General features: G+C 41.1%; 1 protein-coding gene across 3 annotated transcripts in view; it reads left to right on the top strand.

Moving 5' to 3' along the window:
• Positions 1-13,350: 13,350 nt before the first annotated feature.
• The window catches only part of inpp4b (inositol polyphosphate-4-phosphatase type II B), a 138,219-nt gene continuing 133,957 nt past the window's right edge, over positions 13,351-17,612 (top strand). The window contains exon 1 of one of the 3 annotated variants that reach the window (XM_030352557.1): positions 13,351-13,617. In XM_030352557.1, coding sequence (XP_030208417.1) covers positions 13,527-13,617 — 91 coding nt within the window. In that variant the 5' untranslated portion in view covers positions 13,351-13,526. The remainder of the gene's footprint in view (positions 13,618-17,612) is intronic. The other 2 variants (XM_030352560.1, XM_030352558.1) reach the window with 2 other exon arrangements.

Raw genomic sequence — 17,612 nt, 5'->3', positions numbered from 1 at the left:
TGTCTGAGAAGATGATCCACAAGGAGAGGCTGTGCTATATAATGCATGCTGCTGCTGCTCACTCACTGAAAATAGATGTTATAATAACAAGCTGACTGGTCTTGTCTATCTGCCGATGAGGTCTGTGTCTCTGAGCACAGGAGAGACTGGAATAGTAATTGAATGTAAAAAATAAAGCAACTTGAGCAAATACATGACTTGGTTTTTGATGGCCTAATTGAATGTGCTGCTCCCAAAGTCTCTTCCTGTGTACTGTCAGTGGTAATGATAAATGTAATATGAAGTACCTTTGCAATTGCTTGAGCTCAAATACAAGTTGACATTTTCCCTGCCGACAGACAATATGGCCAGGGTGGTTTCACAAAGGAAAGCCATTCACAACTGAAACTCACCTTTACAAAGTCCAGACAATTTCCTGAGCCTTTATCTATTTACCAGTGTGTGTGTGTGTGTGTGTGTGTGTGTGTGTGTGTGTGTGTGTGTGTGTGTGTGTGTGTGCGCGTTTGTGTGTGTATGTGTGGGTGCGTGTGTGTACGTGTGGGCATATCAACCTATGTCGTGTATACAGTAGAGTGCAGTGCATTGAGGATGTGTGTGTGGGAGGTGTGGGAGTGTAGTATGTGTGTGGGAGTGATTGTGAATACTTGTGAGTGTGTTTTAACGATAATGCAGGATTGGTGGGTTTACCAGCCCGTTTGTGTGTGCATTTTGTGTATATGAATGAGTTATGTGCAGAAGTAACAGCCGATGTGTGCTGTGTTTGTGTGCATGTGTTTGGGCATTCCGACCTACACCAAGCTCAGAGCAATAAGCTGCAGCTCTAGCCAACTCCAAGCCCACCAGTCTGTGAAGCAGGCAATAAATAGATATGCATGGAGCTTTTACATGTACCTTGGCATGGACTGCTAAGCAACATGCTGATGCTTCCTGATGAGCACAGATGATTAGACTAGAGCTTTGAAAAAAATAAAGATTAATCAGACAATCAAAAGCAGTTGCATTGAAATAGGCTTGAAAAAGCATAATGTTCAGCTGACATATAGTTTGAAAGAGAATTTATCGGAGTAGGTTTAGTGCTATTTTTTGGAACGGATTGGGCAGTCGGGAATATAAAATGACTAAATACATTTTAATTAGTGTGTAGTCCCTTGAAAATAAGAATGTTTTTTGTTTTCATTACCTTAGAATGAAAACTTTATAACTTCGTAAGGAGCGTGCCCTCTTCCACATAGTCCGCCATGTTGCAAAACCTTTCTCCAGTAGAACGGACAAGCGGCTCTAGAGAGGAAGATTCTGAATCATAATCTGTATCTGGCTTGATAGCCATGACCTAGAGCAGTGGTTCTCAAACTTTTGATACCGCGGCGTACCACCTCAGATAATATTTGTCTCCCCAAGTACCACCATTATGACCGATGTTATACAAAAATAAAAATACAGACTTGAGACCTGCGGCCCTATTCAGCTATGTACAGTTCACGTAGGAGGCATATTCTTTCTTCAAAATAATAGTATTTATTGTTAACTGTTGTCAGCTGTACAAAGTGGTAGCACGAGAACTTACACACACACACACACACACACACACACACACACACACACACACACACACACACACACACACACACACACACACACACACACACACACAGCAAGTGAGAACATTAAGAATAACAACAGTTTTTCATTCATTCACACACAGCCTTTGTCGCACTGATATGTGGTCGCAAAAGAAAGGAGAAAGCACACAGCGTCGTCCGAAAGCGCTGAAATGTTTCGTCGCACAACAATTCTGTTAAACTCGCCTGCTCACCCAGAGTGAAGTGCTCTGAAGGTATTTCAGACGCGGTGCGTAATGATGTTGTTCCGGACTATTAAAATTTGTCTTTCAGCACTGCGTGTTCTGTTGTAAGATGAAGTTTGAAATGCGATGGTTTCATGGATTCATTTCTAAGAATATCATCACATACCACCACATACCACATGTGCTAGGTTCACTGTAACACATTGCGTACCTACAGTGGTACACGTACCATAGTTTGAGAACCACTAATGGAGTTTAATCGCAATCACACAATACAATTCATACATCTTTCAAGAAACCTCATCACCTGACACTTGGCTATTAAGTGCTGTTTACCAGCGACTCTGCTTGACAGCTTGTGACATCTTCATCACATGGTTTACTTTAATGCTAGAAGAAATTCTCACCTCCTCTTTATTGAGCTCAGATTGTAGGATGTAGGATTGCTCCAATTGATGGCCATTGGTAGCTTTTGTTGCTGCGTTAGAAATAGAAAATGGAATATGGAAAAATATTATGATGTCTTTAAACGTGTCAAATGCGCTAATGAACAAGCTTCAAATTAATCTAGGTGATGCTATTTACAACTAGACCTAGACCAAAAGATAATGAAACGAGCGGTTTTGTAAAAAATACCTTTATTACAATCTTTTCAGAATGATTGACCAAATCAAACACAAAGCACACAGAATCTTCAAATAGCCCCTAGGGTTTTAATATTCAGCCTTATAACGGGAAATAACAATTACCGGTAAACATGAATCCAACATGGTAGGTTGGAACAGGATGAACTTTATTGTAGTTCTAGATTAAATGGTACATGCTCTGTTTAGCTAAAAATACAAGAAACAATGACTATCGATATTGGAAGCAATATTCCAATATCGGTGAAACCATGCATTCTGCAGATTGTACAATTAACATAACAAATTCAAAAGTGTACAAAACAAATAATTCTACACTTCACACAACAGTCTATTTCCACAATACACTATGCACCAGTATCACCACATAATATGTATAGTTGTTTTGTGTTGCAAAGAAATGCAAATAAGTTACTACACTTTATAACATTACACTAACAAGCAACTAGACTGGATATTCTGTTGGCAAGGCTGTTTCTGCTCGGTCTGCTATGTATAGAGTACCAATGTTATTGAATGAGACAATTTAATATTGATGCTGTATAAAGGCCACATTTAAGTTACTGTTCCTCTGAGGGTAAATATAGCTATAGATATAACTAGTTTCTCCCTCACACATCGGGGGGAAAATGACAAGCTTTATTAAGACAGTGACTTTGGCATTGCACAGAAAAATTCCACACAGGCATATTTCACTAAACTTGTGCAATGTGTGCAAGGATATGTTTGTAAGTTTTCATGAATGCGTGTTTTCCCATCACTATGGTATTGGTGACGGTGAGGGGATTTAGTGCTCACATGAACCATTCTGTAACCTGCACCCATTTTACACATCTGTTGAAAGGTACTCTCTGCTGTCGGTTGAAGGCATTAGTTGCTCGGTACAGAAGGGAGGAGGTGTCGCCCCAGCTCCTCCCAACCATTCTCTGTACTGAGTGATGCTTTGTTTAACTGCGGAGTGCAGCAGGAACACACCGTCTCATGACAAGGCACTGGCTCTTGGCTCTAAACTTTCTAAGACATGCAAGCAACGATGTGCCCCGGAGTGATCCTTTGTTTAACTGTGGCGTGCAGCAGGATCAGAGAGCAGGGAAAGTTTTTACCTCTGCCACCCTCGTGTTCCTTTCTCCTCTCCATCATATCGTCCAGCCCAAGCTCCCAGCCCAACCACTACTACTCTTTACCCTGCCCCTCTCTACACCTTCACCTTGCGCCCATCCCTCCCCATGCACAATTTCCAGCCTATATCATTGAAATCAATTGAATTGATTCTCCCGGGGGTTAATGGATTTTCTGCCAAGGTGAGGAGGATGCACTTTAATCATGGAGGATCTTAAATATTTTATCAGGCAGAGCCAAGGATTCAGAGCTGGCGCTGGTAAGGCAGGGGAAGCGATGATGGGAGAGAGACAGCGAGAGAGAGAGCACTCTGTCTCAGCGTCGGTCCCGATTGCTGCATGCTTCTGAGCTGGGCCGTGAGCATGCAGACCCTGCATTGTCTTAGGGAGAGTGCGATGAGCATTGTGCTTTTCCAATGTGAATGCCATGTACCTTGATACATTTTTTTTTATATATTTTTGATGGAAATTAATTTAAGATATTAATTTCTAGATTTTCATTTATTTAATTAATACTCTATATTGTATATTGTTATTTATATGTGGAGTATAGCAAATGTCTGGAAATAACCTAATGGCTCACTCTTTTAAACCCAAAAACAAGATGCAATGTTCCAAAACACTAAAACGCATACAATATTGAGATGTACACAGACTGAATACATGCAAGAATAATGGTTGGCTACATTGGGGGAAAATAACATACCTTTTAGACCTCTATCATCTGTTGCTTTCTCTTGTGAGGTAAACGTACCACATAATGACTTGAATTGAATTGAGTAGCAAACAAAAAGAAAGCTGTATTGAGTATCCAAAGGTGTGTCTTGGGGGAACACAAAGGAAGCCAGGAAGTCGGTGGAAGTCTCACTGACATTTTTCCAGATTAAATATAAAAACTCAAGATTAGTTAGAATGGTGTTATAACATGGTTACTGATTAGTTGAAAGAAAGTGAAAAACAAGTGGGCAATAGAGAACAATAGGTATGTAATAAATCATGAGATTAATATAATCTTGGCACAGCATTTACAGTATTAAGTGTGTGATTACATATAAACTCCAATAAATTATATTAAGCATAGAATATGATAAAATATATTTTTTTAACACATCTCAATTTTTTTTAAAACAACAAAAATGATTTAGGAGTTTACATTTGAATAACAGCTTGTTTTGCCTAGTCATATATTTGAATGCTATGTCTTATTCTAATAGCAGATTATCATCATTACATCACGAACCGTGAGTGCGAATATTCATTTAAAGAATCATGGTTTGGATGTTGTGTATTTCTTTCGTTTAGCACATAAAAGCTCTTGAATCACTGCTATACCATCGCCTTTTATAGTTATTAGCAGCCATCAAGCTAACCGTTATGGCCATCAAGCTAGCCACTAGTGTTTAATATACAATAGGAATAGTTTAGGGCTGGTCTGAATATTTGAGTGGTATCCTGAGGCGCTGATTGAAACTCCCCTTCTCTTCCTGCTGAGAGGGCTCCTTTCCCCCTCGCATCCATGGACGCTTCCTACGCCTCATTATGCATCTCTACAGCCCTACATTATTCAGCCTCCATATCTTATTTCTTAAATAAAACAAGAAACTTCCAATTTCAACCTAAAGACAGTTTGGCCTTAAGGTTAATTACATTGTCTCACAGCTTCTTTCCCCCCCCCAGTGAATTTGTTAAATGTGATGCTCAATATATGGCCAGACGTTCTATATTTTTCAGTGGCTGGGTTCACGTGGAGTGGAGGAAATAGGTAAATGGGTAAATTAATGGTAAAATAATTCCAAGGCTGTTGGAATGCAAAAAACAAAAATACAAAGCACCGTAACAATGCAGCCATCCTTGAACATCCAATAAAGCTATCGCAATACCCTGTTGTTGCCAAGGCAACAGCAGGGGATGACAAACAACTGCCATAACCACAGCAACAAAAAACACTTTTTGGGTGTGTGTGGATTATGGCTGGTTTGAGCCCAGTAAAGGCACCTAGATGTAGTTACATTAAAACCACATTTGTGGTATTTTTGTTGCTCTTCAATTGAATGCTTGACTTTCCACCTAAAGTTGTATATTTCATTCAGAATAACATAATGGCCCAGTGTAGGTTGAGGCTTAGAGTCCACCTGCACAATGACAAAATGCACCAGGAGGTAGTGGTTCAAAAACGCTAATCGTGTGTTGACCACTCCATAAGGAACAAGACAAGCTCTACAACAAGTGTCTGCCTCAGCTGACAGCAACTGACGTCGTCGATTGTCAGTTATTGTTTCGTTTTAATAAGGTTGTATCAGCGATGTTGGGTGACGTCACTTCTGTTGGTATTTGAAGCGAGATCTCAAACAAACAGAGTCAGCTCGCCCCTCCCTTCCGTGTTTCGTGCATCCAGTTAAAACTATCATGACCGCAGCGCAAAACCCCACAACACCCACTTCTTGTCGTTGGTTGGAATACTATTTATTTTGGTTTTGAATGGTTTGTAGTACCATTTGTTTTTGGGCACGATCTCGGAGCATAGGCTGCTTACAGAGACGCCTTTTTTTGACAGATGAATGTGATCATTTATGTTTCATCCTAGAATCAACCTTTTAAAATCAAACGTTTAAGGTGCAGTGTGAAGGAATTATTGGCATCTAGCGTTGAGGGTATTAACTAAATACCCTCTCCCATCTCACCTTACATTTCCAACGAAAAAGCTACAGTGACCTTTACTAGCCTGGAAGGGGCCAGTTTATACTTCCAAAATGATGTCATTGTTTATGAAAGCATCGAGTAGCCAATGTTACGTAGTGCAACTTTAACTAATTGAACAGTTTAAGAAATGAGAACGATAAATTCAGGGGAAAAACGTTTATTGATGTTGACAAATTGAGTGTTGATGCAAACGCTAACGCCATAGAGCCACGGAAGCCTTAGAACAGACATTATTTATAGAATCTGGGTTGATTCAGTCAAATAGGGGCAGGGGCGAAAAATAATATCACATCTCATGACACTGCCTTGAGCCACCATACTTTACCGCAGGGGTGACTGGTAAAATAACTTCAAAGGTGCAGATAACTCCTATTCTAAAGTCAGTTGCCTCACAGCCTTTCTGAATGCACATGCTTGTATATATTTATATACCTTTAATCTTTGTGTAACCATGCAGAGAATAAGAAGAAGAAAGAGGAGAGGGGTCTTTCTGGATGTCTTAGTGGCTTGTTGCTACAGAAAAAGCTGGAGTCCCGAATAATTGGCCATCAAATCAAAAGGCACACAATGCTTCAGTCGACTGGCTGCAACCGAAGGATTGCCGTTACATCCAAACAAACATGGGCAAGCACACAGGGGGTGCGTCCATGCATGCCAACTGTGGTTTCCTTGCATTTGGATGTTCTTGTGCACTACTGCAACATGGAATTCAGTGATATAATTGATAAGTGATATAATTATCTAATTTTTATTGTTCATATGTGTGTGTCTCCCTGCTCACATACACAACACTTTACTTTCCCTCTCTGCACTGATAGGGGCAATTTAGAAGATTACTTTCTTGATCTACGCATCATTCCTGCTGCAGTGGCCTCGCTGTTACGAGTAATGACGTCTCAACTCGTACGGTAGATGACAAACGCTCTGCCGGGGATATGGGTGTTAAAATCTCGGTTAGACTCTGCTTTACCAAACAACCTACCGATGCAGAATTTCCATTCTATGTCTCTTAAAAGTTAATCTATTCAAGGTCCGATATCTGTATTGATATTTTGAACTGATGAATAATTCTTTGGTACCCGTTTGAGTGATTTTCACAGTTTAGTTGCAAGATGCTGTTCAACAAGACATTGAAATGGCTCAGTGGTAGCTTTTATTTATTTGGCTGAACAATGCACAAAAAATGTTGTTGTGTTAGATTGGTTTGTTGTCAATGAGTAGCTGCTTTCATTTTCAGCTCATTGTGGCATTTATGTGGCATCATTAATGAATTTGATGAATTCTCTTGAACTCACAAGGGGCTGTTTGATTTAAAGATTCAGCATCTCAAAGCCTTCCATGATCCATTTTGTGTGATAAATTACGGAAATATCAAGGGCTGTGAGCCCTTCATAGTTCGAAAATGTCTGCCAAATTAGCTAAGCCTTTCAAAAGTTTATTCAGGGGTAGGACAGTGGAGTAACTGGGGTCTTCAAATCCCAACAGAAAGATACTAGGCTTGATCTTCAATTTCTGTTGCCTTCCTGCTGTTATCCTCGGGCAAGATGCACATCTGTTCCTTAATAAACTATCTGAAATCACTAAAACAGTGTTTGCTTAATACCTAAAAAGTAAATAGTGATACGACATCTTCCTATGCCGCCATGTTCTTCCTCTGGCTTCCAGAGTAAGTGGAGTCGGTTGATTTGGCGGTTATAACTCAAGCCAGGGAGGAATGTCACAGGTTCAACATATTTCAATCTTAAAACTTTTTTTTTTTTTTTGCTCAAGGACTTTTTAATTCATCACAGACCTGTCCGTGGTCACTCTTCACACTCTTGATACTTTTAAGAACTTCATTCAGAACATTTTGGCAGCCTTGAAGAAAAAAAAAGTAAACTGTCATTTCGCAATCAATGATGTGGGTGTGCGTGTGTGTACAGGCATATCCATGCTCACATGCACATGCTCACGTGTGTGTGTGTGTGTGTGTGTGTGTGTGTGTGTGTGTGTGTGTGTGTGTGTGTGTGTGTGTGTGTGTGTGTGTGTGTGTGTGTGTGTGTGTGTTTGACAATCTAAAAAGCTCTGAAATCTACAAGCTGCAGGGAGTGAAAAACCCTACATCTCAATCAACGCTTTACACCCTTCGTAGCTTGAAGCAGTAGAATACAGCACATGTCGATAGAGGAACATTAGAAGACAATGTAATGGCCTGACATGGAAACAAATGATGATGAATTCATGGCCAGGTCTCAGCATGTCCTCTGAGAAGGCGCTGGAAGGAAAACGGGACCGGTGGGGTCGGGGCTGTCAGTTATTCCTCAAGGTGATGATTATGCCTAGCCTTGGAGACCATCACGATCTCACAAGTTCACATTGTGTTTCTCCTCTGCGGCTCGCTCTTGCCTCGATCCCCAAAATGCAAAAGGCTAGGACCAATCAGAGCTCTGGGAAGGGAGTTTCAGTTAGTGATGAAGAGGTTGCACCAAATGAAAGGGGAACATCTGGATTTTTCTACGAGCAACCTTTTTTCCGATCATTTTGTATGTAAAAGTGCTTGTTTTTGCCACTGACTGGCAAAAACAAGGCTGAGATTATTTTCTTACATTACGGAAAGGATGCCTACAGAGGATACAACTTTACCTTTTCCTTGTTCTGGTCTACCTGTTCTTGTTCCCAAGCTCTCAATCACCTTTCCTCCATTCTCTCCTTATTACAACTCAACTATTGCAGGACTCCTCCTCGAGTGAGACTTGGTTGGATACAATAACAGGAAAATTATTTTCTTTACATAATTGAAAAATATATCCGCATTAGTCCCTTAGACCTAAAATGATCAGAGAATTTGCAGCAATCTACAGAGCAGTAATTGCTTTATTTTTTATCCAAAATAGACTGAATAATGTTGTTCAAAGATGAACAGATATCTGCTCGCGAAGCTTCACTCCGATTGCAATATATTTTTGCTTTACTTCCATCCAGATTCAGCAGGCGAGAAGAGCTTTTTGAACAATGTAAGGCTGTGTCATATTTGCAAATCAATTGGTGCCCAGCCAAGGCCAGAATTATATTTACTGCGTAACAAAAACATGAATATCTGGATGTTATCCCGAGAGTGGATTATACCAAGCGTTTGGAAATATCTTCCAGAGGAAACATGAGAGACAATTGAATCTGTAATCCATATCGACAAGTGATAACATACATGATTTCCTAATTGTTGTCATTTTATTAAACACACCATACTACTACTATACTACTGCTACAGTGGCATACTCTTTTTGGTTTGAAGTGATGTACTTTTGTTCATACAATTTTGATTTATGAGTTATTGAATTACAATCTAACATTGTTCAACACAAAGAATGATTTGTTCCATAAGTGGAATAATATATTTTGAAACCGTTTGCTTTTTGCAATTTTCACTACATCTCTAATTTGTGTGTTATTTAAATCTGAAATTTATATTTATTTGTATGCACATTTTAAACAATGCAGCAACGCAGGCTACTTATTTTGTGTGTTCTGGCCTGGGAGATTTTTTTAAATGTATTGAAATATGAAACATATTTCCATACATTCAATTTGTTTGACTTTGCTGCTTCAATCTTCGAGAACAACTCCTTCAATTTAAATTCAAGTAAATGTCCGGTTCTTCAAGTTCTTCAAAAGAGCTAGTCCTGAACTTCTTTAATTGGTGCTCCATTTGATAAACATTAATCTAACAGGTGTTTCTTAAAGAGACCCATATCCAATTACATAAAAGACAAATAGAACAATACCTGCTGGTTCTTCTTCCTCTATGTCTCTATGCTATCACTAAACTCATCCATTTGTGGATGTGGAGTTGGTTGACATTACCAATGACTAAAGGTGACATTGTTCCATGTTCCCTGGTCTCCTGAGCCTCTGTCCCACCATGCAGACATCTTTTTTCCACCATACTAGTCCGCGACAGGGAGTTCAGACCCAGGTCATTAGGGAGCAGATAGGTGAGGTGTCTCCCTTCATTGAGGAGGGAACCCATAATCCTTAGGCAGGGGGAATCGATCACCCTAGCAAGACTCTGGACATGCGCAATGAGTGCATGGGCAGAGTTCTCCCGGGTAGCTCGATAGGTTGGTAGACACTAGACAGGCTGCTAGGCCGTCCAATCATCAACTCATTGGCGAAGCATTTGATTTATTGATTGCTGTCGGGATATATAGAGGATTTCAACAATTATGAAAAAAAAAAATCTAAAATAAATTGTCTACGCTATCTTTAATGTGGCTAGGCAATTACCCTAGCTTTGAGGCTGAAAAGGTAAAAAGGGCATGTTTAAGCCCCCCCGTCCCCCGTCCCCCGTCCCCTTTTCTTTAGTCAGCTCCTTCAATCCACCATCCCCAGCGCAATGTCTTATTGATTTTCCCCACCCTCCTCTATCCGTCAGACTCTAATAAGACAACACATGTCGCCTTAAAAAGGAGCCTATTAGAATGTTAATGGATCACTACTCCGCCCCAGTTTGGCACTTTATGTTAGGGTGTGTTTGTGTGTATGTTGGTGCGTACGTGTATGAATGAGTGTGAATGAATGTGTGTGTGTGTGTGTGCGTGTGCGTGTGCGTGTGTGCGTGTGCGCGTGTGCGTGTGCGTGTGTGTGTGTGTTATTTTTGAATGGTGCTTATGCACATGCTTCCCCTATGTACTTACATTTTGAAAAGGAGGACGCCTTACTTTCCCCCTGGTGCTGTAGGGAAGGTGTGAGAGAGCGAAGGTGTCGATAGAGAGATAAGCATGGGGAGACCGGTCGCTGAGCTGCCGGAGAGGAAAGAGCGTAGAGTGGATTCATCTGTGGTCTTATTGCTCCTGCAGGGACCAATTTATCTCCATTTGTTTCCTTGGCACCTTCCCAAATCTGGAGCAACCCACCGACAACCGCACACGCGCCTACAACATGACTCCTGCGACCATCCGACTGATGCCTAATGCCAGCTGTGAGGACCGCTGACGAGGTCTTCCATTCAACTCAGTAGTTACAGGTTATTTTTTGTAGTTAACTCAGTAGTTACAGTAGTTACTGGTTCTTTTTTGTAACTTAGTTGTGAAATAATATATAGAAAGATAGCTGGCGGTAAGAACAACCTACTTACAGTCTTTTGTTTGTATTAGATACCGATAGACGTTACAGGTTACAGACTGGCCTTTGGGGTTTAAATCCCAAACCTTTGGGCTGGGAGTCGAACGCCTTAAACAGTAGTCTGTACTGTCCCAAGTCTACATTTACTGATGTCGGTGTCACGTTTCTTGTCCTTTTGACAATAAACCCCTCTGAGGTTCAGAAATCAGTTATAATGCAAAGGGCGCTATACTTTTTGAATTCATTATGGAAGAAGTACACTGGAGTTTGCTGTGTTAAATACAGCCCAGATTTGTGTGAGTCATTTTTAGTGTAAGGAGTGTCCCAAACGCTAAACTGAACCTAAACTCTAAGATTGTGGGTAATCAGAGAGAAATCATGTGTTGGCGATGACTAAAAGTACGGTCGTTACGATAATTATAATCAGTTGGTTCCTTCTCTGCCATCACCTCAGACTGTACCTATTCTCTTTTAGGAGCATGAACGCACATGCTTTTGTTTGTTGCGTTTTCCACCACAAATACTCCCATTTCCATTCAGCAGGTTATGAAAGAACATTTCATTTTGTATGGTCTTGGGAGTAGCCCAATGGCATAGTGAAGGTGAATCAATAGTAGGTTATTTTATCAGTATGAGTTTAAAGGAAGACATGGTTAAGTTGCCTGAATACATAGGCTGGGAGTCCAGTCTCGTGAAAAACAAGAAAATAGCTTAAATGTCAACATCTAAGGTGGTACTAAATCGTGTTCCACTTCGCTAGGGCATCTTTGGCCATCTCCGTTAATTTCCACAAACCTGATTGCAGTGTTCCCTCGAATTCTGATTCTTTATTTCTCTTTTGGATGGTCTACTGGGCAACCAGGTGTCTTTATTAAGTTTCCCCTTGCTTCAAGCGGTCGACCGGCTCCATGGCCAACCTTTTTGTGTGTTTTTCTGAATGTAAACTCATCCCCAAACAGTGATGAGTGAAACTGAACTACCGCTTTCTCAAGGGTTTCACTTTTGCCGTAATAAATATAAAGGATAGTGCAGGATATCCCAGTTAAATGTTACAACCTTATTAAACCTGTGCTGTCTTCTAAGCTCATTCTCAGTGAACGACTCTTTGCATTCATTCATTCATACATGTTCCTCTGTCTAGCTCTTCTTTCTTTTTCCCCACCATTTCATCTTGAAATAGAAATCACCTGCACTGTCCATATGGTGATCAGCTGTCGGCTTCTTGTTAATTGTTTCTTGCTACTGAAGCATGAAACAGCTTGCGGAATGGGCTGGTTTGGTGATGGTGGTGGATGGAGGTGGTGGCTGGGTGGTGTGGAGGAGTGCAGAAATCCAGAAGAGAGCCCCCACTCCCTTGTCTGAATGCAGCAGTTGCTGCGCAATGAACAGAAAAAGAGAGAGGGAAAGCAATAGAGAGTGAGTTCTGCCTTTACAGGCTACATCATCGCGTTGCCTGGGTGGCGCTAGGTGAGCGTCTGTCAGCCTGAGATTGATGGATAGAGCTGTGTATCGTACATAACATCAATTCTGTCCAGCTCACTCTCCTTCTTCATTCTTGTGTCTCACTCCCTTTTCCTCAACCCTTTCATACCCCCCCCCCCCCTCCCACCAACACCACCCAACCCATCTCTCTCTCTCTCTCTCTCTCTCTCTCTCTCTCTCTCTCTCTCTCTCTCTCTCTCTCTCTATCGCTCTCTCTCTCTCTCTCTCTATCGCTCTCTCTCTTTCTCTCTGTCTCTCTCTCTCTCTCTCTCTCTCTATTGCTCTCACATCTGTATCTCACTCTTGTGCTAACGCCACCACCTCAGATCTCTCGGCTTTCCCTATCCTACACATTAGTTTTCCCGCAGGCATCCTATCCCCTCACGCTGGCTGCCAGCAGGCTGTGAGGCGGTGGGACCAGTGGGGGAGAGAGGGGGTGAGATTGAGAGTGAGAGTGACAAAGGGAGAGAGAGGAGGAGGAGGGAGGGGCGCACCGCTGTCTCCCAGAGACAGCAACTCCTCGCCTGGAGCACAGGCAGCCGGGAGCGTCGGTGTTGTGTGGCATATCGGGGGACCAGGTGGGGGGAAAATAAGTGGAGAACCAGGAGGAAAACAGAAATAGAGAGGGTTAGAGAGAGAGAGTGAGGGAAACAGGGGGACCAGAGACAAGCTGGACAGATGGAGGACATGAGCCAGCACCCTGGACACTGCAGGGTGGACATGAAGGAGTCGATGGAGCTGGGGGCTAACGCTGATGGACTGGCTGCTGGTAAGCTGTCTGTGTCTCTCTGAAGACTGTCTGTCTCTCAAGGGGGGACAGTCCCTCTGTCTCTTTCTGAATACGATCTGCCTGTCCAGGGACTGTATGTTTGTCTGAACTCTTTCTGAATCACTAAAGTTGGTCTATTTCTATAGTCTGTCCGTCTGTTCATTGAAGTCTGTCTGTCTGTCTGTCTTCGCCTGGCTTTTTCTCGCTCGTAAAAATTTAACCTGCTTTAAAGATGCTATTTTCTTCCATTCAACATTCAGATACATTTTTGTCTCCTAATACTTCTTTAAAGATTATTTTACGTTTTTTCTCTCTTGGTTGCTAATGTTGTTTTAATGACCTTGCTCTGATTTCTGTCTTTTACCCTTTCAAACTGTCAATCAATGGCCGATGTGTCTTGGTTTTTAAATATTTAGTTCAGTTATCCGTTGCATGTCAATTCTCTGTGTGTGCTTAAGCAAAGTACAAGTCATTGTTGTGTACAATAAACGATTATTGAGGCAATGACAGAGGTTGGTTATAGTGAATTCATTAACCAAATTTATTTTACCCATGGATCATCAAGATAAATCCTCTCTGGTGGCCATCTTGTGGTAATTATTAGTGGAAAACATTAATTAAAATTACCATTATCTTTTGGCGCTTCCAGGGGTTTCCTTCAAATTAATTTGATATACATCCAGCAATCATGGCTAGTGTTATGAATTACTACCATTAAATACACTGTGCCACTGTGGTATGTTCACACAGTATTCTTAGACTGTTTTGTTTGCTAAAGTAATAAAACACAATTTAACGTGACAAAAAAGTCTTGAAATAGGACACTCCTATGTTCATCATTTGAGCGAACCAGTCAACCCATATTTATTGATTGTTGTATGGCAGTGTTTGTGCCTGTGTATATGTGTTGGCTTTCATGAGTTGAGCTGAAAATGAGTTGAGCAGAAAATACTCCATATCCCACTGCCCATGTGTGGCAAGAGAATGCTAATGAAATAAGCTGTAGGGGTTGTTGCCACCCAGTCTTCTCTGAAAACATGCAGTGCTTGAACATGCAAATGTCTCAGCCATTATCCAACTCGCTTCAGAATCAGTCAATGGAGCTTTACAAAGACTGGAGCTGAAGGTTAGATGAATGGCCTGGGTGACTCCCGGCTGGAAAGGTACTGCATTATAGCCCCAAGGTCTGCAGGAGGCATCCTTGAGCAATATGTTGAACCCCTTTATTTTTATTAATAACATGTATCTGACACTATACCCCACTATGGATAGCTTACTCGCTTTTGGTCACTACTGCATTGTACAATGTTGTCTTTTGACAGCTGTTATTGTATACAGTTTTTTTTACATCAGCATTTTGATATAAAACATCCTGTATTATCTTTCAACACATCATGGACACACGTTCACACCAATACATTCATATTCATCTTCCCTATTGAATCATCCTGGGCGGTACCAGTTGAGCTCAGAGCACATAATTGCTACACCTGGCACAAAGGACAGGTTGACAATAGCTGTCCTTATCAGTGGGTGAATTTGTTTATTTGGCATAACAGTGGAAACAATCTACTGTGACCTTACTTTGGGTGCAGGTGAATCTTCCCACGCATGTTCTTTTCCAAACAATCCTCAACTTTGTTTTGTGTTACTTTGAGTGTTGACAACACGTTTCAAAAACCTTTTGCATTGGGAAAAATGGGGGTGGGTAAGTGTAGTGTTAAGGGGGTTGGACTCCCAGCTGAAAGGCATTAGGTTAAATCCACAACACCCAAAACCAGTAGTAACCAACCTGTAGGCATTGTTGAGCAAGGTACCTGTACCCTACCTGCTTCTTAAAGTCACAACGTGAAACATTTCAACTAGCTCGTAGCTTTAAATAACCTGGACATATCTGTAGTCCAGGGGTTGGGAACATTTTTGACATCAAGGGGCCGTATCAATTTTTGTATGTTTTGTTTCCGGGGCCGCACTTTTTTTGGGCCTATAAAAATAACTCATTCACCACATAACTTGCATGCACAACGTTTTCTCTCTCTACATTTGTACTGGTGAAAGCTGCTTGTTTGGTTGCGTTTATTTTGTCCTTTCGTAACTACCCCTGCAATTCACTTAGCCTAGCATGTTTAGTACTGTAAGGACGTTCCAGGTTGGTCTTTTTCATAACAGCGAGCGATTCTCCACACACAAAGCAAACTAGCAGGCCCTTTACTTCAACACAGAAGTAATCATCAGTCAATTTTTCTTGAAAAACACAACATTCATTATCAACCTTTCTTTCTTGGCGGATGCCATGCTAGCCGTCAATGGTTAGATTTAGAAATGACCCTCAACATTCCAAGGTAAACAAAAAGGAAATTAACTTGTTTCTGCTTAATTAATTTCGTTCAAAAGTTGTCACTTATGCTTGTATAACTATATTGTAGGCTAGGCTATATGCTTTTTTTTTTCTTGCCTCCGTGGGCCGGATGAAAGGCTTTGGTGGGCCGTATCCGGCCCGCGGGCTGTACGTTCCCCACCCCTACTGTAGTCAATATTGATTGATAGCGGTTTCCATTTTGTTACCAGTAAAACCACATGCTATAAGTGATATATTCTACAGAAAAAAATCCTGGCCAGCCCATACCTCGCTCTTTGTTTACCAGAATCTTACTCTTGGCACTCAAGAAACCCCTCAGAGTTAGACCACCACCCACAGCTGAGCTCTGCTAGTTCACAACCCAGTTGCACAGCCAGTTAGAGTGGACAGAACTCTGTTATTAGTGTGGTTGCAAAGAAAGCCACACTATTGTTATCATGTGTCCTATTATTTTCTTCCGCCAATTTTGGGTAATTATCTACTCCTACAGTTTTGGAGTTATTTCTACCAAACCTCCAAAAATGTTAATGCAGTGCACGTCTACTACCAACTATTGCAGACTTTTCTTATTATACATTTTTATAATATTACTAATATTGAAAGTGAATGGGGAAAAAGCTAAAATCAACCACTCCAAACGTAAACATCTGAGATCAGGGCTAAGCGATTAATCGATTTTGATTGTGATTTTCTATTTTTTTCATTAAATGTTTTATAGAAAGTGCAGAACAACTGGGTACATATTCTGTACATTATTTTTGATTTATCATTTCCTTTTTGTCCATTTTGTGTATTTTTTAAGGTGAAATTTCAATGCACTCAGTTACAAAGTGTTTTTTGGGAGATACATGCTGAATAAATAATATGACATTTGTAGACAGGAAGTAAGGAGGTAGGAATTCTGAAACTTGTTATCTGGGTGTTATTTGACATGCTGAACCTTTTTGCCACAAGGACCCGTAAGGACTGTCGAGATGGAATAAGCTGTACCTTGAAAGTTTTGGAAAACCTTGAACCCTAAGGACCTATAATTTGGTGGGCACATCAAGGACATCCCCCTTGGGTAATGTGGTAGTCACAGATCATCGCTGTTGCAGGTGCTCGCCAAGCTATTTTTTATAATGGAAGTCAATGGGGATAGAACTCTAATTTCAACTATCTGTACTAACTATGACAACTCAGAGTTGTCATAGTTAGTACAGATATAGAAACTGCGTAAGCAGGTCTCCAAAAGTAAGGTAACTTTTTGGCGACTGGGGGCGCACAAAGCTGTCAAAGGCGTGGCAAACTTTTAGTTAAGCCAAGGGAAAAGAGGAAGCGAAATGCCGTTCATACTCGTCAAGTACATTTCTTGTAAGGGAGGGAACCTACCATCAATTCTTACCCTTAAAGTTGCGGATCGGCCACAACCAAAACGCAGTATCTTCGACCGACTTCCAGTCCGAACAGCACAAACTCTGGCTGCCGTTGCGCGACGATCATCCTCCTCCACTCATGGTGCAAGCATCCCAAATTTGTTGCACGTCCCCTTCGTTGACAATACTAATCATTGATAGTGATCCAAAAAATATCGGGTCTGTTAAATGTGCTATATCAGAGTTCTTCATAAACCCTGGCTGTCGGCTAAACGGCAGAT

This window comes from Gadus morhua, chromosome 3 (genome assembly GCF_902167405.1).
Source record: "Gadus morhua chromosome 3, gadMor3.0, whole genome shotgun sequence".
NCBI classification, from domain to species: Eukaryota; Metazoa; Chordata; class Actinopteri; order Gadiformes; family Gadidae; genus Gadus; species Gadus morhua.
Note: the sequence above shows the minus strand (reverse complement) of the source record. Positions and strands in the feature narration are given on the sequence as shown.